General features: G+C 43.8%; 1 protein-coding gene across 1 annotated transcript; it reads left to right on the plus strand.

Moving 5' to 3' along the window:
* Nucleotides 1-94: 94 nt before the first annotated feature.
* On the plus strand, nucleotides 95-12,368 carry LOC311112667 (uncharacterized protein; the record flags this gene model as incomplete). The annotated part of the gene is made up of 5 exons (XM_084155804.1): nucleotides 95-356; nucleotides 5,599-5,693; nucleotides 5,954-6,029; nucleotides 6,724-7,605; nucleotides 10,152-12,368. 5 exons carry the CDS (start codon nucleotides 95-97, stop codon nucleotides 10,559-10,561), a joined length of 1,725 nt encoding a protein of 574 aa, XP_084011930.1. The 3' UTR covers nucleotides 10,562-12,368.
* Between the last annotated feature and the right edge of the window lie 11,127 nt (nucleotides 12,369-23,495).

Consider the following 23,495-nt stretch of genomic DNA (forward strand, 5'->3'; position numbering starts at 1 on the left):
CGACACTTGGGGCAAACTGATCGGATGACGTCAAGAAATTGCGCGCGCAGAATTTCTTCCCAGTTGTAATCCAAACTTCATTAGTTAGCCAGTTATGGATGAACGCGAAGACTTCGTCAACATTTTTCAAACACAGGTTAAGACGGTTTTGGATATTCTGTTGAATGTCGCCGTATCGGAGATAACACATATTTTCCAAGGCACTTCGGGTAACGCTACTATCCAAAATGGAGTTTTACCCGTTGCTCTTTGTGCCGGAGACGACGCCACACAAACGGTGCAGGCATATAGACTGAAGAATGCATTGGAGAGGGCAATATGCACACACCGGGAAACCACTGAAGTGACACGACGTGGTGAGTGACTTTCTAACAAATAAATTGTTTAAAGTAAGCCTAATGTAACAGTCTCCGCGTTAGTTTGTTGTCTGTGAATTAATAGGCTGTAGAATAAGGCTACACGTGGTACAGACTGGTATTTTTTGGGGGGGGCGGCCTAGGAACGGTAGGCGGCCTACGAACGGTAGGCCTACCACAGATGGGCGTTCATAATTGCAATTTCAGGTAACACTGTAGGCACCTCAGTAAGCAAGGGCCGACTCCTTTTGGAGGTCTTTTTTTTTTGTGCAATTCGGACTGGCTTTGGTCCAGACCAAATCTGAACTACTGTTTTTTCAGATTTTGTCCATAAACGTCTATACATGAAGTCTTTTCAACTTTCATTCAGAACCAAAAATGAGCCTTATTTCAACATCTGGAAAATACATATATTGAACTCCAGAAAATACGAAAAAAATGTACGTTAGGAAAATACGCAATTTTCTTCAACGTCTGGAAAATACGCAATTTTCCGTTCAGAACCTGTTGGTGCTATCATCTTCAGGACAGGAATACCGGCTTACTTAACGGAGGAATAAACACACATGTTCATCGTTGGTGTTTCAACCAGAACGCGGGAAAATGCCCTCTCTTTATTTTCGCACATGCGCAGTTGTACATCTCTCATAGGGCATAACTGTACCAGTGTAAGAGCACAATTTATAACATATTAGTCTATATGTTAACACCCCCACTTGCTCTTATACTGTACAAGTCGTATTCAACCTAACTATCAACACATTTAGCTTACAGTTATACATCTCACAAATGTCAGTTTACATTCCAAACATATAACCCAAGAATTTTTCATTTTTGAACTTCGTTACAGGTTTAGTCAAAACATCTGCAACCATGTCTGCCGTTGGACAATATTCAATACTTATTTTGCCATCACTGAGCGCAGATCGAATGAAATGATATCTGATGTCAACATGTTTACATCTCTGACGACATACTGGGTTCTTTGACAGAGCAATTGCACCTTGGTTATCTTCAAAGATTGTTACTGGTGCATATTGGCACTCACTATCCATCTGGCCCAATAACTGTACAAGGTACAAACTTTCTTGTGTAGTAGCAGCCAGTGCCATGTACTCTGCTTCACATGTAGATAAAGCTACTGTTGGCTGCTTCTTAGACCTCCATGAAATAACAGGTCCACATTTAGTTAAACTAAAACAATACCCTGTTATGCTTCGTCTGTCACTTTGATCTGCTGCCCAATCAGCATCACTATATGCTACGAGGTTGAGTTTTTCCACCCCCATTTTGTAACACAACTCCTGATTCATTGTCCCCTTCAAGTACCTCAACACATGTTTAGCTGTTATCCAGTGTTGCACTTTTGGTTCTGATAGGTATTGTGACAGCTTGCTGACAATCCAACTGATATCCGGTCTTGTACATGTCATAACATATATCAAGCTGCCTATCACTTCACGATACCTTTTTGAATCAATAGGTTCACCATCACCATCAAAGTTTGTTTTTTGTTCACATGGTGTTGACCTTGTTTTACAGTCTGACATACCAAACCTTTCCAGTATCTTGGTTATGTACCTTGTTTGGCTCATCTTTATTTTCCCTTCACTTTGTGTAAAATCAATGCCTAGGAAATGTCTAAGCCTCCCAAGATCTTTCATCTTAAATTTTTCACTTAACATTTCTTTTACACTTGTGAGTGAGTCACTATCACTAGCAGCGATAATTAGATCATCGACCCAAATTATCAAAATGATCCTTTCTGTTGCAGTTTGTTTGTTGTAAACACAGTGATCAGCTGGGTTCTGTGTAAAACCATTTTCACTAAGGTGATCATGCAACATTTTGTTCCAGTTCCTTCCTGACTGTTTCAGGCCGTACAGTGACTTGTTCAGTTTGCAGACTAGTTGCTCACCTGTATCTGACCTGACTTCAAAACCCTCTGGTTGCTCCATGTACACTTCACAGTCAAAAGGAGCATGTAGATATGCTGTTTTGACATCCATCTGATGTAACTCTAAGTCATACTGAGCTGCTAGCTGCATCAAACAACGTACTGATGTCATATTTGCAGTTGGAGAAAAAGTCTCCTTATAGTCTATTCCTGCCACTTGACTATATCCCTTTGCAACATATCTTGCCTTGTATGTCTCAGTCTCATCTGAATTGTTTTTGACCGCATAGACCCACCTGCCCCCCACTGCATTTTTACCCTCTGGCAGTGTGGTCAATGTGAATGTATCATTTTCCCTAAGGGAATCCATCTCCTCCTTCATAGCAGTAGCCCAAATCTCTGATTTTGGTGAAATCATTGCTTCTTTGAAGGTTTGTGGTGCATTGCACATTACTCTGTAGCAGTAGTCAACACTAGGTGGTATCTGGTCATCACACTTCACTTTACACTCATAGTCTTTTAAGTACTGGGGCTTCTTCCTCTCTCTGTCTGGATAGCGTGGACTCTGACTATCTGAAGTCTCGATTTGCACATCTTGTGTCTCTTCGGAATTTTGATCTGCCATCTTGGCTTTTGGCATGGGGGATTGAAATCTCTCCCCATGAAGATCATCACTCATTTCCAAATCTGTCTGAGTTTGGCGTTCGACTACACCTTTTGTAACGAACTTGACTAATCTGTTTTTAAGAACTTTTCCAGTGTCTGGGTAGTAGACTAGGTATGCTGGACTATTTTTATCATACCCGACAAAAATACCCTTTTCACATCTTGAGTCCAACTTTTTCTTGTTCTGTCTGTATGCATAGCAAACAGATCCAAATTCTTTCATCTTTGAAAGATCAGGCTTTCTCCCAGTAAACATGTAGTGTGGAGTCTGTCCTACACGCTTATTGTAACACCTATTGCGAATTACTGCAGCAGTCACTACAGCATATGTCCACAATTTCTTTGGTAGGTTGCTCTCAAGTAGCATGCATCTTGCCATTTCAAACAGTGTTCTCCAATTTCTCTCAGCGGTCCCATTTTGATGGGGTGAGTAAGGGGCTGAAGTTTCATGTCTTATGGCATTCTTACTGAGCAGTGACTGGAACTCTTTGGCTGTGTACTCTGTGCCATTATCTGACCTGACACACTTTATTTTTCCATAAGGGGCCACATCAGCAATAAACTTCTCAGTAGCTTTTACAGTATCACTTTTTGCTTTTAGGAAATACACAAAAACTGCCCCTGAATAATCATCCGTAAATGCTAGAGTATATCTGAACCCATCTTTCGCCTCTGGCTCAATAGGGCCAGCCAAATCAGTGTGCACAAGCTCAAGAGCTGCTTTTGCCTTTTCATCAGGCTCTCTGTTTCTGCTCTGAACAAATTTTCCCTGTGTGCAGATTTCACAGTTGAGGGTAGATTTGTCAATCTTACCTGTGATTTTCATTCCCTCTGTCACATTTTCTAACTTTGACACATCCTCAATTACAGTGGCCAAGAATTTTGTGCCATGTGTGAATATCATAGCACCCATGACAGCCATCATCATTTTCATCACTTACAGTGTTAAGATAGTAAAGTCTATCGTACTCCTCGATGTCAAAAGTGGTACCGTTCTTGTGGATGAGCTTGTTACACCCCTGTCGAAAGTTGACTGAAGCTCCGTTGGCTGTCGCTGCTTTAACAGAGAAAATGTCCTGTGGAAACGACGGCACGTACAGCGCCTTCGTCAGCGTTGTTTTCACCCGACGACCCGTGTTGTCTCTCAGGTAAACCTCCGCTGCACCTCTCCTCTCCGCGACACCATTCGTTCTTGTTCCGTCAGCCAGCTCCACGGAATGTTTTTCCGGTTTGAAAGTCTCGTCAAACTCCTTAAACTTCCCGATGTCCGTGACTATATGTGACGTTGCTCCCGTATCAGCCCTTTATGTTTCAGTCCACGAACCTGACAGTCACTTATTTTGAATGCAAATGTGTGGCCTTCAGCATCTGTTGCTTGTTTCACATTGTCTCTTCTTTTTCGTCTGCAATTTGCGTCAGTATGAGTGGAGCGCTTGCAAAAACTACACCACTGTCTCCGTTCTCTGTGCTCTCCAGTAACAGTACATTCCCGGGCCTTGTGCCCTTTCTGGCCACAGTTGAAGCAGGTTATCTCGGTCCCTTTATCTCTTCCTCTTGGCCAGCTAACTTTAATGTTACTTGCCTTCATCACGTTGTCGTCAGTGGAAATGGCGCTAAACTTCTCGGTGCTTTCATAGCTCCTCAACTTGGTTTTGAACTTGCCATAAGTTGTCGGCTCGTCACTCTGCGTTATGTGGATGGCAAACGGCTTAAATGATTCGGGCAAACCTTTCAGAATCATTGCAATCAACAGCCCGTCACTTAAAGTCTCTTCAGCATTCCTCAGTGCTGTAATAGCCGTCTCAGCACAAATTATATAATCCGTAACACTTTCGTCAGCAGCTTTCTGAAGAGAAGTTAGCTCAGTGTAGAGGCTAATCACACGTGGCTTCCCTTTACCTGCATAATGTTCCCTCAATATCTTCAACGCTTTTCTCCCATCATCTGCTGCTTCTCTCATTATCAGGGAAATACTTTTATCATCCAAAACCTGTATCAATTCGGCGTAGGCTTCTTCATTTTTCTCTCCGTCTTCTTCATCTTCATCCACGCTCAATATGGTGGCCTTTAGCCCTAGCAAACGCAAGTGTCCCAAAAACTTCGTCTCCCATAACTCGTAGTTTTTTTCATCTCCGTCGAAACATAATCTATTCCATCGGCTTCCATGTTCCCTCCTGGGCCCATAACCTGTTGGTGCTATCATCTTCAGGACAGGAATACCGGCTTACTTAACGGAGGAATAAACACACATGTTCATCGTTGGTGTTTCAACCAGAACGCGGGAAAATGCCCTCTTTATTTTCGCACATGCGCAGTTGTACATCTCTCATAGGGCATAACTGTACCAGTGTAAGAACACAATTTATAACATATTAGTCTATATGTTAACAGAACCTAAATTGCATCAAACGTCAGTGTCTGTAAAATATGTGTTTTAGTTTTCTTTTCAATGTCATTTTGCTTACTGTGACTTTTCTAGTTTAGCATTGTTTTGGTCTCACCTAGGGCAACAGAACCAAGGACCTACAACAGGTGTTACATCTAGCTAGTTCTAACTTCTGTTCCCTTGGTATTCCAGAATCTAGACTAATATTTGTTGCCACATTAGTATTCCAGACATTTCCTTTGTTTTCTTCTGTGTACTTTTGTGTGGTTCAACTCCTGCTGTGTTGTCCCTAGCAACTCAACATGATGGTGGGGAGGCCCTCAGTGGCTCTGTTGCTATGCCAAGGGCTGATGATGGTGAAGACATAGACATTCATCTTAAAGATGAGGTGAGATGGTTAGAATTGTAGAGATGGAATGATTAAAACGGAACAGCATCATTGACATGAATGGGGAAGCCTGTTCTACTCATTCTAGTTCTGTGGTTAGAATGCTCTTGATTGTGTAAAACTCAACTGCTCTTTTAGTTGACCATTTGATGATTTAATGGCCCCTGTAATGTTCAGTGTCAGTTTTGTTTCCTTCTGTAGCTGCATCTAAATGCTAATGACAACTTCAGTAAACACTATATCCATTGTTGTGCCTGTAGAGATTGGACTGGGAGGTGGTGAAGATTGGTGTCTTTGAGGAGGGAGGCAGTGACCGTCTTGGGAACAGCATGCAACGTAAGTGGACCAGACAAGTGGATTGCTTGCTCTTTGGGGATTTAGGCTGGGTAACTGTAAAACAATTTGACAACTGCTGATGTAAAAAGGGCTTTATAAAATGCATTTGATTGAAATGGTGTGGAGTAGTGAATGGAAAGATAATTTCTCTGGACAGGATTAGAACTGTAATCATGTCAAGTCAATAGTTTTATTGTCCCAGTAGTAGAGGTACATAAAGATGATGGCCCTCATGCACTTACCACAAATTATTTGTTTTGCTATGTTCGGCGTATTGTAGGGTACATTACTCTCATTATAATTTATTTGTATGTTCATTAGCACCGTATACATGATCCCAATTTTAGCTCAGCGACTGCTGCATTTAGAAAAACCGAAAAGGTAGATTATTAGCACATTGAACCATGTCGCGCGCCATAGTTTACAAACTCAGTGGATAGTGCTAAAACAATGACATCATATATGAATTCTGCCATCTTTATGCACGTTCGCCATTGGGACATTTGTAGTGCAGTCAGGGTAAAACAATCATCTATAGGCTCCTGTATCAAGTGGATTTGGAGGGCAAGTGTGTGTGTGTATATGGGCAATATTAGTGCTTTACGTTTCTCAATTTCAAAATTTTCTGCAAACACTGATATGACAAAGATGAATGTTACGAGGCCAACAGCATCTGTTTTCTTTGTTTTTCCAGAGAGTGAAGAAAATGAATGTCTTGTCTCGGAAGTGAAGTCTGAACCGTCAACATACTCAGAGGTCTGGGAGCCCCACTGCATACACACTGAAGACAGAGCCGTCACCACCCTGTCACTGTGTTCAAATGACAACGTATCCTTAAACTCCCCGACAGACGGACTGACTGAACAGGAGATGCAGGTCGGTACTTCCCAGACCCCACATCCAGTGCCCCAGAAACGGCTTCTATGTCCTCTTCCTATCTCAGTCAGCACACTAAAAGAAGAACTAAAAGAACTGGACCAAGAAAGGGAAAAACTGGAGTCTGTTCCCATCGCCATCAGCACGCCGGTGGATTCGGAACAGCAACCACCCAACACCCTTAGAACTATAGAACTAGAACCCATGTTTAGAAGACCTGTTGAACGCCTGGAAGCACTCACTGACTGTGACATCACTGGTGCTGCTCTCAAAGTAGAGCCGCCAGGATGCCCGGGACCACCGGAGCTCAAGGAGGAGGAGATTGTGATGGTCAGGCATGCTGCACAACAAAGTACAGAACAGCACAATGACAACACAGCAACAACACAACAACTAAGCACACTACAAGAGCCCATTCTCGCCCAAGAGAACACCCATGTACATGCGGCCACACAACCAAGCACTATACTAAACCCAGCCGCAAAGGAGGAGCAGCGAGACCGAGGAGGACCAGTGTTGAGAGTGACCAGAAGCAGGAAAGGCTGTGACACCACTTCCACAGCACTTCGACACACCCTCACCTCCTCCAGAACACCGCACCGTGCCCCCCTCACCCCCACCACCACTCCACCTCACCGCTTCCCCTCCACTCCACCACTGCTGCCCCATGAGCTGGAGAAGCAGATGAGAACCTGTTCAGGTATTCACCAATTCTGTAACTCTCAATTCCTTGAATCGGATCTCCTCGCCTCCTCAACCTTATTGGAGGAGTAAGTCCAAAGTTCCTCTCCTCTGACCTTTTCCAGAAGGTTTCGAGAAGGTGGTGAGGATGGAGGATGCAAGGAATTGAAGCCTTAGTCCTCCCTTCTTGTTTGTACACTGAGTATACCAAACATTAGAAACACCATCCTAATATTGAATTACACCCCCCCCCCCTTTTGCCCTCAGAACAGCCTCAATTTGATGGGGCATGGACTCTACAAGGTGTCAAAAGCGTTCCACAAGGATGCTGGCCCATGTTGACTCCAATGCTTCCCACAGTTGTCAAGTTGGCTGGATGTCCTTTGGGTGGTGGACTATTCTTGATACACACGGGAAACTGTTGCGCGTGAAAAACCCAGCAGCGTTGCAGTTCTTGTCACAAACCGGTGCTCCTGGCACCTACTACCATACTTCGTTCAAAGGCACTTAAATATTTTGTCTTGCCCATTCACCCTCTGAATGGCACACACACAATCCATGTCTCAATTGTCTCAAGACATAAAAATCCTTCTTTAACCTGTCTCCTCCCCTTCATCTACTCTGATTTTGAAGTGGATTTTACAAGTGACATCATTAAGGGATCATAGCTTTCACCTGGTCAGTCTGTCATGGAAATAGCAGGTGTTTTTAATGGTTTGTATACTCCGTGCCTTCAAAGTATTCACACCCCTTGACTTTTTCCACATTTTGTTAGTCTGAATTTGAAATGGATTAAATGGCTATTCTTTTTTAAGTCACTGGCCTACACACAATACCCCATAATGTCAAAGTGGAATTATGTTTTTAGACATTTTTATAAATTAATTCCAAATGAGAAGCTGAAATGTCTTGAGTCAATAAGTATTCAACCCCTTTATTATGTCAACCCTAAATAAGTTCAGGGGTAACAATGTGCTTAACAAATAAGATAATGTTGCATGGACTCACTGTGTGCAATAATGGTATTTAACATGTTTTTTGAATGACTACCTCATTTCTGTACCCCACACATACAATTATCTGTAAGGTACCTTAGAGCAGTGAATATCAAACACAAATTCCACCACAAAGACCAGGGAGCTTTTCCAATGCCTTGCAAAGAAGGGCCCCTATTGGTAGATGGGTAAAACAAAAAAAGCAGACATTGAATATCCCTTTGAGCATGGTGAAGTTATTAGTTACACTTTGGATGGTGTATCAATACACCCAGTCACTTCAAAGATACAGGCGTCCTTCTTAACTCACTTGCCAAAGAGGGAGGAAACCGCTCAGAGATTTCACCATGAGGCCAATGGTGACTTTAAAAGAGTTTAATGGCTGTGATAGAACTGTGGATGGATCAACAACATTGTAGTTACTCCACAATACTAACCTAATTGACAGAGTGAAAAGAAGGAAGCCTGTACAGATTAAAAAAGATTCCAAAAGATGCATCCTGTTTGCAACAAGGCACTAAAGTAATATAAAACATTTTTTTTATGTGACAAAGCAATTAACTTTTTGTCCTGAGTACGAAGTGTGATGTTTGGGGCAAATCCAATATAACAAATTACTGAGTACCACTTTATATTTTCAAGCATAGTGGTGGCTGCTCATGATATGGGTATGCTTGTGGAACGTTAAGGACTCAGGTGTGTTTCAGGTAAAAATAAATAAAAGGAATGGAGCTAAGCACTGGCAAAATCCTAGAGGAAAACCTGGTTCAGTTCGCTTTCCACCAGACACTGTGAGATGTATTCATCTTTCAGCAGGACAATAACCTAAAACACAAGGCCAAATCTACATTGGAGTTGCTTACCAATAAGACCGTGAATGTTCCTGAGTGACTGAGTTACAGTTTTGATTTAATCTACTTGAAAATCTATTGCAAGACCTGAAAATTGTTGTTTAGCAATGATCAACAACCAATTTGACAGAGTTTGAAGAACTTTGAAAATAATAATGGGTAGAATGTTGCGCAATCCAGGTGTGGAATGTGCTTCGAGACATACCCAGAAAGACTCACAGCTGTAATCACTAGCAAAGGTGCTTCTACAAAGTATTGCCTACGGGCTGTGAAAACTTATGTAAATGAGATTTCTGTATTTAATTTTCAATAAATTAGCAAACATTTCTAAAAACACGTTTTCACTTTGTCATTATGGGGCATCAATTTTATCCATTTTGAATTCAGGCTGTAACACAAATGGAATAAGTGAAGGGGGAACTAATACTTTCTGAAGGCACTGTATGTGTCGAGTATTCAATGTATAGTTTTTATTAGGAATACAGTAGTACTGTGTCTAAGACTGTTTTACCCTAGTGGATAATTAAGTTTGTCTTATCTTATCCAAGGGTGCAAAATTCTGTTAACACTCCCAAATTTGCCAGGTTTTCCACTTTTCCAGAATTCCCTCTTTTATTCTGGGAATCTTACCAGGATTTCTGGGAATTTTGGGGAAATTACTGGAATTTTGCATTAATAATCGTATTTTATGCTTTCCTATCTTATCTCATCCTCTCCAGTGAAGCTCAAGGACATGCGGCTGGTGGGACAGTGTCACCGTCGCCTGCGCATCTGCTGGGACTGCAGCAAGATCTTCTACCGGAAACGGAAGCTGCGGCGGCACCGCCGTTTAAACCACACCGGAGAGAAACCGTACTGCTGCTCCCAGTGTCAACGGGCGTTCTCGCTCAGGAAGAACCTGAAGAAGCACCAGAGGGCCCACGCAGGGGAGAAACCGTACCACTGTAAAGACTGCGGGAAGCAGTTCCGGTGCAATGGGAAACTGAAGATCCACATGAGGTTTCACACAGGGGAGAAACCCTTTGGCTGCACCCTCTGTGGCAAAAAATACAGGGTGCTGAAGAATTTAGAGAGACACATGGTCACCGCACACGCCAACCCACCCCCTGGCCAACGTCTTAACCGTTAGAACAAGTCCGAAATGCCCTATTCCCTTTATAGTGCACTACTTTTGACTTATGTTGCTCCCTTTGTGGGAACAGGGTGCTGAAGAACTTGACACGACAACCACACACCCAGACTTAAAGACATTGAGGAGGTGAAAGACCACACCCAGACATAAAGACATTGAGGAGATGAAAGACCACACCCAGACATAAAGACATTGAGGTGAAAGACCACACCCAGACATAAAGACATTGAGGAGGTGAAAGACCACACCCAGACATAAAGACATTGAGGAGGTGAAAGACCACACCCAGACAGTGAAAGACTGAATAGTAGAAGATAGAATATTTGAATGGGATACAGAACACGTAGGCTGCCTGTAATCTAGAAATCTATTTAACTATGTATAAAATCCTTCAATACGTTGTAGATCCATCCTTCAATGCATATTAGATCCATATAGATGTTTCATATTGTTCTCAGGAAAACCACTTGCCGACAGACTTTGAAAACGAAGTGTATGTGCGAGAGGTGAGAGCTGGATGCTGTTAAAACAGTGAATGTGAATGATGAGCCAGCATGTTTAGAAAAGGCTTTTCCTGCCTGGCTGTCGCCTACTCTGAGCCTTATGCCGCGTTCAAAACCTTTGGGAGTTCTGAACTCTTCGACTTCAGTGCGTTCAAGACAACTGAGAACTTGGAAAAAAACTAGTTCCGACAGGGAAAATTTAGTTTTGAACGGTCATCCAACTCGGAATTCCAGGAACCTGGGCCTCTTTCTAAAGCTCCGACCTTAAGATCGTCATGATTTGACCTTGGTGTTTTTTTTTTGTTCCCAGTTGTCTTGAACGCACAATTAGAAACAAGTGTTTTGCATGTCTCTTTCTAAGATGGCTGATGTTTAACTGTGAACACTGTGGCCCTTACTAAGATGGATAACACACCTCGGTGTACTCGTACACTGATAATTTAGTAGAACACTATGGGAGAATCTCAATTGGATACTCCTCGCATCCTCTCTCTGTGCCTCCTAAAAATCCATTGGATGAGAAAGCCAGAGTTCCCTCTCCTCTGACCTTCTCCTCCAATAGGTTTTGAGAAGGAGGATGGAGGACTCGAGGAGTATAACATTTACATTCCCCCTAAGCAGTTTCTCCTGACCAGGAAAAGATTCAGGGCCCTAGTTGTCCAGAGGGTTATATGAAGATGAAGGCTCAAGGAGTTAGCCTGATAACTTGCCTAAATATTCATATATATATTTTTTTTTTTTGAAAGATCAGCTTGAAATGGGCATGGTCTACGTAACTCAACAACCAAAAACACATATCTAAGTTTAGATTTCTTTATGAATGATAAAATAGTTATTTCTGGTTGTTTATCAAAGTTAGCTGGCTTTGATCCTACTTTGTAGTATACCCCTCTGGTCAAACCAATTGGTCAGGAAGCACTCCTGGCCCTAGGCATATCATATGAAGGTACTGTACTGTAGTTAATAGCTAGCATACTAAATGTCTCCTTTTGAGATGGGTTTTCTGTAAGGGTAAATACACTCTAACATCAATCTGTGGATGCCGATGTTTTCTATTGAAATGATTGAAGGCAAATGCATGTGTTTGTGTGCTTTTTGGTGGAAGGATGTTCCTGGAATAATATTTAAATGTTCTGTCAGTCAGTGTCCAAACATCCTCCTGTGGGTTTACTTTTATTTGATCAGAAATAATAATTATTCCATTATAATTTGCTATTATTCTGTTTGCACCACATCCAGTGTTTTGATATTTTTCTTATTGTGTTGCCTTACAACCTGGAATTAAATGGATTTTTGGGGGATTTGTATCATTTGATTCACACAACATGCCTACCACTTTGAAGATGCAAAATATTTTTAAATTGTGAAACAAACAAGAAATAAGACAAAAAAACAGAACTTGAGCGTGCATAACTATTCACCCCCCCCCCCCCCAAAGTCAATACTATGTAGAGCCACCTTTTGCAGCAATTGCAGCTGCAAGTCTCTTGGGGTATGTCTCTATAAGCTTGGCACATCTAGCCACTGGGATTTTTTCCCATTCTTCAAGGCAAAACTGCTCCAGCTCCTTCAAGTTGGATGGGTTCCGCTGGTGTACAGCAATCTTTAAGTCATACCACAGATTCTCAATTGGATTGAGGTCTGGGCTGTGACTAGGCCATTCCAAGACATTTAAATGTTTCTCCTTAAACCACTCGAATGTTGCTTTAGTAGTATGCTTAGGGTCATTGTCCTGCTGGAAGGTGAACCTTCGTACCAGTCTCAAATCTCTGGAAGACTGAAACAGGTTTCCCTCAAGAATTTCCCTGTATTTAGCGCCGTCCTTCCTTCAATTCTGACCAGTTTTCCAGTCCCTGCCGATGGAAAAACATCCCCACAGCATGATGCTGCCACCACCATGCTTCACTGTGGGGATGGTGTTCTCGGGGTGATGAGAGGTGTTGGGTTTGCGCCAGACATAGCATTTTCCTTGATGGCCAAAAAGCTCAATTTTACTCTCATCAGACCAGAGTAGCTTCTTCCATATGTTTGGGGAGTCTCCCACCTGCCTTTTGGCGAACACCAAATGTGTTTGCTTATTTTTTTCTTTAAGCAATGGCTTTTTTCTGGCCACTCTTCCGTAAAGCCCAGCTCTGTGGAGTGTACGGCTTAAAATGGTCCTATGGACAGATTCTCTAATCTCCGCTGTGGAGCTTTGCAGCTCCTTCAGGGTTATCTTTGGTCTCTTTGTTGCCTCTCTGATTAATGCCCTCCTGGCCTGGTCCGTGAGTATTGGTGGGCGGCCCTCTCTTGGGAGGTTTGTTGTGGTGCCATATTAATTAATTAATATTAATTAATAATATTAATATGCCATTTAGCAGACGCTTTTATCCAAAGCGACTTACAGTCATGCGTGCATACATTTTTTTTTTTGTGTATGGGTGGTCCCGGGGATCGAACCCACTACCTTGGCGTTACAAGCGCCGTGCTCTACCAGCTGAGCTACAGAGGACCACATATTCTTTCCATTTTTTAATGATGGATTTAATGGTGCTCCGTGGGATGTTCAAAGTTTCTGATATTTTTGTATAACCCAACCCTGATCTGTACTTCTCCACAACTTTGACCCTGACCTGTTTGGAGAGCTCCTTGGTCTTCATGGTGCCGCTTGCTTGGTGGTGCCCCTTGGTTAGTGGTGTTGCAGACTCTGGGACCTTTCAGAACAGGTGTGTATATATACTGAGATCATGTGACACTTAGATTGCACAAAGGTGGACTTTATTTAACTAATTATGTGACTTCCGAAGGTATTTGGTTGCACCAGATCTTATTTAGGGGCTTCATATCAAAGGAGGTTAATACATATGCACGCACCACTTTTGCGTTATTTATTTTTTCGAATTTTTTAAAGCAAGTTATTTTTTTCATGTCACTTCACCAATTTTGACTATTTTTGTATGGCCATTACATGAAATCCAAATAAAAATCCATTTAAATGACATGTTGTAATGCAACAAAATAGGAAAAACGCCAAGGAGGATGAGTTGCAAGGCAATGTAGGTCTCTCTTTATGTTGTGGTGTTTTGTTAGATGCAGGCTTCTATTTGAGCCAGGCATCAATTTACTTAATGCACACTCCTTTTACTAATTTGCATAGTTGTTTAATTCCAGCATTCACTTCTAGCATTTTAATCAATTTCCTGCACTAATGTGTTATCATTTACACATTGTGTCACGTTTCTTTTGTCTTAGTAGGCCTCTATAATAAATAAAAAAATCTGCCAATTTCTGGGGGTCTGTATTCCCAAAGTTGTTGACTGTTTTTATGCTTGCCAGTTAGCTAGCAGTTCTCAGCTGTTAGCAGCCAATGGTTAGCAGTTTTTTTACTGGCGATTAAAAACGGAAGATTGCCATAATTTCTTCGAGTCATTACTGAATTATTTAATGTAACAAATCAAACATTAAACCTCCGAAACAATTCATTTAGACCTTGGGTTTATTTTGAAACAGGTGTTTATTTGAGACTGTGTATAATTGAAGTTTTATGGTAGATAGATTATGTCATCAAAACAGTCCAATGTTAAAACTATTTTGTCTCCTTGGAGTCTCTCACCAGGCTAGCCCCCTTCAGTTCCACAGACACCTGGAAAAGAAATGACAAACTCTTTCAGGTACTAATTGAGATATCACTCGCTAACACTCACTACAATAACAACTTGGAAACAAGGTAATAAGACCCAGAGTTAGGGATAATTCCATTTCAATTCAGGAAGTAAACTGATATTCTACTTCCACATTTTCATCATTGAAATACATTGAAGAAAATTGGAATAAAAATGTGTTTATTTCCTGAAACATAATTGACCCCAACTCTGATAAAAGCACAATGTCTTCAATGCCTGTCTGTTGCAATAAGGAAAACAGTCTGTAATATGCTCCTTGTTGTTACCTGTCTGAGTGGTTCCACCCTCCTCTTCTTCCTCACGGTGGAAAATCTGTCCATCTGGTTGAGTCCTCCAGCGCAGTTGAACGTCAGACACACCCTGCTTCATGAGCTCTACATGCAGCTAGATTAAAGCACAAGAGGTTGGATTATTCTCTCTCGCTCGCTCTCTTTCCATGGGAAACATGTTAACATTGCCAAAGTAAGTGAAATAGACAACAAAAGGGAAACAGAAAATAAACAGTAAACATTACACTCATAAAAGTATTAAAATATAGACATTTCAAATGCTATACTATTGGCAATGTACAGTGTTGTAACACTGTGCAAATAGTTTAAATATGAAAGGGAAAATAAAAACATAAATATAGGTTGTATTTACAATGGTGTTTGTTCTTCACTGGTTGCCCTTTTCTTGTGGCAACAGGTCACAAATCTTGCTGCTGTGATGGCACACTGTGGTATTTCAACTAATAGATATGGGAGTTTATCAAGGTTGGATTTGTTTTCAAATTCTTTGTGGGCCTGTGTAATCTCAGGGAAATATGTGTCTCTGATATGGTCATACAGTTGACAGTCGGTTAGGAAGTGCAGTTCGGTTTCCAACTCATTTTGTGGGCAGTGGGTACATAGCCTGTCTTCTCTTGAGAGCCAGGTCTGCCGATGGCGGCCTCTCAATAGTAAAGCTATGCTTACCGAGTCTGTACATAGTCACGGATTTTCTTAATTTTGGTTCAATCACAGTGGTAGGGCTGTCCCCGACAAAAACAAATCTTGGTCGAAAATAAGTTACTTTTATTTTTCCCATATATTGACACATCCTATGTGTTTTAATCAAATCAATTTTATTCACTGAGCTTGTCTGATGCTTTAAGCACAAGGTTTAATAAAATAATTAAGACACACAATTGACTAGAGGGAGTCAGCAATTTATTTGATTGTGCGGGGCCATGCTCAGACTTTCTGCGCTGTGTTAAAATTAACAAAAGACAGCGAGTGACTGTGACTAGCAGCTGTTGTCTCACTCTCATCCCTGCTGCAGCGACCACCGCAGAACATCAAAGTGTTAATCGCGCTGTCCGTGTTGCTGAAGCTGCAACATAATTACAGCCATTTCTGATTGAAACGTTTTGTTACCGAGATCCCTCATTTGTTTAGGAAAAACATTCCTTATTCCCTCAAACCTTGCTCTCTTTACGTGACACATGTATGCGGCGCATGCACGTGACCAAATACCTATTCGCATGGGACTAGTATTACTAGAGAACGTTGGTTATATCATTATTACTCCAGAATGTCCGTTATTCCAGAGGACGATTTGGATTGTATTAGTTTTTTCCAAACTGCCCCCTGTAATTCTTTATTTTTTTTCTCCAACTAATTGATAGTTATGAAGGAAGTCTGGATGTTTTTATTCTAGGCATGAAGATACAGTATTTCAACATGTCCAGGTGATAGGACTACACTGATAACTCAAGCTTGGTTCCCAAGTTTCCAATTAAGTGATAATGCCCGAGAAGCCAGTGTTTGGAGGCTATATTGGCACGGGTGTTGTTAGGCCCGAGACGAAGCTTATACGCATACTAGCTGGCAACGTTCTTATCCCTTGCTTGCTAGCTAGCAAACTACGGCTAACTTACAGTCACGTCAAAAAGTGCAGACAGGGTCCTCCCGAGTGGCGCATCGGTCTAAGGCACTGCATTGCAGTGTTGCGGCATTACTAGAGCCTGGAGATCGATCCCAGGCTATGTCACAACCGGCCGTGACCGGGAGTCCCATAGGGCAGCGCACAATTGGCCCAGCTTCGTCCGGGTTAGGGGAGCGTTTGGCCGGGGGAGGTTTAATTGGCTCATCGCGCTCTAGCGGTCATCAGTTGAACAGTGTTTCCTCCGACACATTGGTGCAGCTGGCTTCCGGGTTAAGGAGCGGATGTTAAGAAGCGGGCGACTCGACCTTTGCCTCTCCCGAGCCCGTTGGGTAGTTGCAGCAATGAGACAAGATCATAATCAGGAAATTAGCCAGAATAACAGCAAAGTAGCTGCATTTGTTTAAGCTGTTTTCTAGTGACATTTATTTGGATACATCTATAACAATGAGCTAATGAGGTGCGATTTCGCCTGGCATAGAAAATGTGCTCACTTGTCAGGTCACAAGTTAGCCAACAACACAGCTAACACAATTACTTTAAACTGAAGCTGGAAAGACTGCAAACTAGCTGCACTTCATTTATTTTTATCTTTTTTCAACTGACATTTCTTTGTATATATATCCATAAAAATGTCAGCTGATTCATGATTTCAACTGGCTGAGAAACGCTGCCTGTCAGTCCATCTCATCCTGACTCCCGACATGTTCATTACTATGGGACAGCTGGAGATGGAATTTGAATATTGAAACAATGTTGCAAATGTCGGAAAGACAGACAAAGGTTTATACAAATCTCCGCTGTTGAAAACTAAATGTCAGCTAATGTGTAGATGCTTTTTATAGTGGAGATCAAGTTTAGAAATTGCTTGGCTGGGTCCTACCTAATTTCTACCAGCATGTTAAATGTGCAACCTGAGGAAAAAAAACTCTACACCACCTTTACTCCACACACAGAGACGTGTACAAAACTCTCCCTCGCTCTCCATTTGGCAAATCTGACCATAATTATATCCTCCTGATTCCTGCTTATAAGCAAAAACTAAAGCAGGAAGCACCAGTGACTCGGTTAATAAGGAAGTGGTCAGATGACGCAGATGCTAAGCTACAGGACTGTTTTGCTAGCACAGACTGGAATGTGTTCCTGGATTCTTCCGATTGCATTGAGGAGTACACTACATTAGTCACTGCCTTCATCAATAAGTGCATCGATGACGTTGTCCCCACAGTGACTGTACGTACATACCCCAACCAGAAGCCATGGATGATAGGCAACATCCGCACTGAGCTAAAGGGTAGAGCTGCAGCTTTCAAGGAGCAGGACTCTAACCTGGACGCTTATAAGAAATCCCGATATGCCCTCCGATGAACCATCAAACAGGCAAAGTGTCAATACAGGACTAAGATTTAATCGTACTACACCGGCTCCGACACTCGTCGGATGTGGCAAGGCTTGCAAACTATTACAGACTACAAAGGGAAGCACAGCCGCGAGCTGCCCAGTGACACAAGCCTACCAGACAAGCTAAGTCACTTCTATGCTCGCTTCGAGGCAAGCAACATGCATGCATGAGAGCATCAGCTGTTCCGGATGACTATGTGATCACACTCTCCATAGCCGATGTTGGTAAGACTTTTAAGCAGGTCAACATTCACAAGGCCGAAGGGCCAGATGGATTACCAGGACGTGTACTCTGAGCATGCGATTACCAAGTGGTAAGTGTCTTCACTGACATTTTCAACAAGTCTGTACATAATTCTAGCATACCACCATAGTCCCTGTGCCCAAGAACACTAAGATAACCTGCCTAAATGACTACCGACCCATAGCACTCACGTCTGTAGCCATGAAGTGCTTTGAAAGGCTGGTCATAGCTCACATAAACACCATTACCCCAGAAAAACTAGACCCACTAAATATGCATACCGCCCCAACAGATCCACAGATGATGCAATCTCTATTGCACTCCACACTGCCCTTTCCCACCTGGACAAGAGGAACACCTACGTGACAAAGTTATTCATTGACTACAGCTCAGCGTTCAACACCATAGTCCCCTCAAAGCTCATCACTAAGCTAAGGACCCTGGGACTAAACACCTCCCTATGCAACTGGATCCTGGACTTCCTGACGGGCCGCCCCCCGGTGGTAAGGGTAGGTAACAACACATCTGCCACACTGATCTTCAACACGGGGGCCCCTCAGTGGTGCGTGCTCAGTCCACTCCTGTACTCCCTGTTCACCCATGACTACAACACCATCATTAAGTTTGCCGATGACACAACAGTGGTAGGCCTGATCACCGACAACGATGAGACAGCCAATAGGGAGGAGGTCAGAGACCTGGCCGTGTGGTGCCAGGATAACAACCTCTCCCTCAATGTGATCAAGACAGAGGAGATGATTGTGGACTACAGGAACAAAAAGACAGGACTGAGCACACCCCCATTCTCATCAATGGGGCTGTAGTGGAACAGGTTGAGAGCTTCAAGTTCCTTGGTGTCCACATCACCAACAAACTATCATGGTCCAAACACACCAAGACAATCGTAAAGAGGGCCCGACAAAACCTATTCCCCCTCAGGAGACTGAAAAGATCTGGCATGGGTTCTCAGATCCTCAAAAAGTTATACAGCTGCACCATCCTGACTGGTTGCATCACTGCCTGGTATGGCAACTGCTCGGCCTCCGACCGCAAGGCACTACATAGGGTAGTGTGTGCGGCCCAGTACATCACTGGGGCCAAGCTTCCTGCCATCCACAACCTCTATACCAGGCGGTGTCAGAGGAAGGCCATAAAAATTGTCAAAGACTCCAGCCACCCTAGTCATAGACTGTTCCCTCTGCTGCCACACGGCATGCGGTACCGGAGCGCCAAGTCTAGGTCCAAAAGGCTTCTTAACAGCTACTACCCCCAAGCCATAAGACTCCTGAACAGCTAATCATGGCTACCCGGACTATTTTCAAGTGGCAAATAAGATTTGATGAGACAGTGGATTGCGCAGTCAGATGGAACAGAGTAAATAGGCATTTTAACATCATAGATTTAGCCAGTGATAACTTGCGAAATAGACAGCGGCTGGAATGCGGTTTTAACCGATCAGCATTAGACCGGCATGTTGTATAAACCATATTATAAACTGGGTGGTTCGAGGCCTGAATGCTGATTGGCTCAGACCGTATACCAGGGGTATGACAAAACATTTATTTTACCGCTCTAATTACGTTGGTAACCAGTTTATAATAGCAATAAGGCACCAGGTTGCGTCTTGCCTAAGAACATCCCTTAGCTGTGGTATATTGGCCATATAATAACCCCCTCATTGCTTAACCAAACCATATTTCTATAGTGTCGCCATAATATTTGAATTGAGGAAGTGTGATCATAATCATTAGGATATGTTAGTGATCTACAATATGTCCTAAATGCCCACCTGTCACGTTCGTTGAAGGACGGGTCAGACCAAGGCGCAGCGTGAAATGCGTACATGTTTATTACAACGATAAACACACTAAACAAAACAACAAACAAACGAAACGTGAAGTCCTAAGGCTAAACACCATACAAGCCTCAAACCGGAACAAGATCCCACAACTAATGAGTGCCAATAGGCTGCCTAAGTATGATCCCCAATCAGAGACAACGAGCGACAGCTGTCTCTGATTGGGAATCACACCCGGCCGAACATAGACATACAAACCTAGAATGAAAACATAGAAATACTAACATAGATATCCACACCCTGACTCAACATACAAGAGTCCCATGAGTCAGGGCGTGACAGTACCCCCCCCCCCCCCCCAAAGGTGCAGACTCCGACCACACAAACCTTAAATAACAGGGTAGGGTCCCGGTGGGCAATCCGCCTTGGAGGCTGATCCGGCTCCGGGCGTGACGACCACATTCTCTCAGCCTCCCTGTTGCGCCCCTGGTCTGGTCTGGACCTCGGCGCGCTGCTTCCCCTCTCCTTCCTCTTACGAAGTACCAAGCCCTGTCTGGACCCTGGTGTGGGAGACCCCGAACCTGGAGAGGGGCTGACGTCTGGGTCTGGACTGGAGCCGCTGACCGGAGCTGGACTAGGCACCAGTGGAGCGGACTACTCTGGCTCCGGACTGGAGCCGCTGACCGGAGCTGGACTGGGAACCGGTGGAGCGGACTGCTCTGGCTCTGGAGTGGAGCCGCTCACCGGAACTGGACTAGACCCTGGTGGAGCGGACTGCTCTGGCTCCGGAGTGGAGCAGCTGAAACGGACACGGGCCGTGCCGGACTGGACACACGCACCACTGGTCTGGTGTGAGGAGCAGGCACTTGCCGGACTGGCGACACGCACCACTGGCTTGGTGCGAGGAACAGGAACGGGCCGAGCCGGACTGGGAACACGCACCACTGGCTTGGTGCGAGGAACAGGAACGGGCCGGGCCGGACTGGGAACACGCACCACTGGCTTGGTGCGGGGAGCAGGAACGGGCCGGGCCAGACTGGAAACACGCACCACTGGCTTGGTGCGGGGAGCAGGAACGGGCCGGGCCGGACTGGGAACACGCACCACTGGCTTGGTGCGGGGAGCAGGCACGGGCTATACCGGACTGGGGACATGCACCACTGGCTTGGTGCGGGGAGCAGGCACGGGCCCGGGCCGGACTGGGAACACGCACCACTGGCTTGGTGCAGGGAGCAGGCACGGGCCGTACCGGACTGGGGACACGCACCACTGGCTTGGTGCGAGGAGCAGGAACGGGCCGGGCCGGACTGGGAACACGCACCACTGGCTTGGTGCGAGACGCAGGCACGAGGTGTACCGGACTAGGAACTGACGTCAGAGATCTCCGACCGTACCAGTCTTTCACTCTCCGCGCCCAGTCCTCCTCCCGTGAGGACTCCTCCCTGAGCCCCCACAAGTGCAGTGGTCGGGGCTCTTCAACATCGATCCCGACCACCCTTTTAGCCCCCCCCAAAAAAATTATTGGGGCTGTCTCTCTGGCTTCTTCCTCAGCCGGCGCCTTCTACGTTGCCGTTGCTCCTCTCTATACCGGGCCTCCACTGTCTCCTCCCAAGGACGGCGATCCATCCCAGCCTGAATCTCCTCCCATGTCCAGGATCCCTTTCCGTCCAGGATCTCCTCCCATGTCCAGGCTGTCTGCTCCTGGGCACGCTGCTTGGTCCGTGTTTGGTGGGATCTTCTGTCACGTTCGTTGAAGGACGGGTCAGACCAAGGCGCACCGTGAAATGCGTACATGTTTATTACAACGATACACACCCTAAACAAAACAACAAACAAACGAAACGTGAAGTCCTAAGGCTGAACACCATACAAGCCTGAAACCGGAACAAGATCCCACAACTAATGAGTGCCAATAGGCTGCCTAAGTATGATCCCCAATCAGACACAACGAGCGACAGCTGTCTCTGATTGGGATTCACACCCGGCCAAGCATAGACATACAAACCTAGAATGAAAACCTAGAAATACTAACATAGGTATCCACACCCTGACTCAACATACAAGAGTCCCATGAGTCAGGGCGTGACACCACCAGCCTTCAGGTGTGAGCTAAACAGTGCAATTGCAGTTGCGATGCCCTTTCAGGCTATGGATGAGAAAGTTAACTTGTAATTTCCAAACGTTTAGGTCAGTTGTATGCTGCTGCTTTGCAATCTATTAACAGCAAGGGTTGCATTAAATAGGCTCAATATCTTTTACTGATGCATTTCGCAATATTCCATTCATATGCAGAAAACATATAAACCAAAGCATTCACTGTGAAAGTTGCTAGGCTACATGTAGGCCATTCATATATAGCTGATGCGCAGCACTTAGTTCAATTTATCGAATCAGTTATTGCAACACCTGTCAAACTCAGACATTTCTCTCAAAACACAGGGATGCCAATTCGCATGTGACTAATATTATCACAGAACATTGGAGTTCTAAAAAAAAAAAAAACAGGAGGTTATTCTGGCTGGAATTGTTACTCTCCTGCCATGTAAAAATGACATGGCAGATTCGGACGGGGCTAAAATGACAGATGTGGTGTTTTGTGCTCATTCACTTAATTACATTACCCGACCTCCCCCAGAAAAAGCTAATCCCGCACAACAGAGCCAGGGCCGGCCTTTGCGGTTCTGCCACCATATGCGAGACTAGAATTGTCCCAGTAAGCAAAATGACGTTGAAAATACGTATTTCCAAGACTTTGAATTTAGGTTCAATTTAGATTCTGAATGAAAGGTGAAAATATTTATTTTATGATGTTGAAAATACGTATTTTACAGACGTTGACATTATTATTTTTTTACGGATGTTGAAATCAGGCTCATTTTTGGATCTGAATGAAAGTTGAAAATAAGTTATTTATAGACGTCTATGTTTGGACCAAATCAAGGCTATTGCAGACCGGACAAAATGGACCAAAAATCTATGTCAGTGGATATGGAAATCAAGGCCGGTCCGGAACTGCAACAAAAAAAGACATCGGTCAGTGCTTACTGAGGTGTAGCCTACAGTGTTGCCTGAAATTGAATGTTATGAATGCCCATCTATGTGGTAAGCCTACCATTTGTAAAACACCAAAAACGATGCCCAGACAGAACCCAAAAAAGACGTCCAAAAGATGTCGGCTTGTTCTTACTAGGGTGAAGCCTACCATGTCCGCCTGCAATGGAATTTTATGAATGCCCATCCATGTGGTAGACTCACCTTTTGTAAAACAGGCCATTGCATAGGCTTTATTAGTCCTGATTCATGTGACTAATCAATTTGGCTATTTAAGCTCTGAAAGTCAGCTACTCAACTTTATCAGGAGTTATCGTGAGCCTATTTGCAATGTGTTTACACAGTGGCTAATGCAGAAGTATTTTCT

This window comes from Coregonus lavaretus (genome assembly GCF_964263955.1).
Source record: "Coregonus lavaretus genome assembly, chromosome: 39".
Taxonomy (NCBI): domain Eukaryota; kingdom Metazoa; phylum Chordata; class Actinopteri; order Salmoniformes; family Salmonidae; genus Coregonus; species Coregonus lavaretus.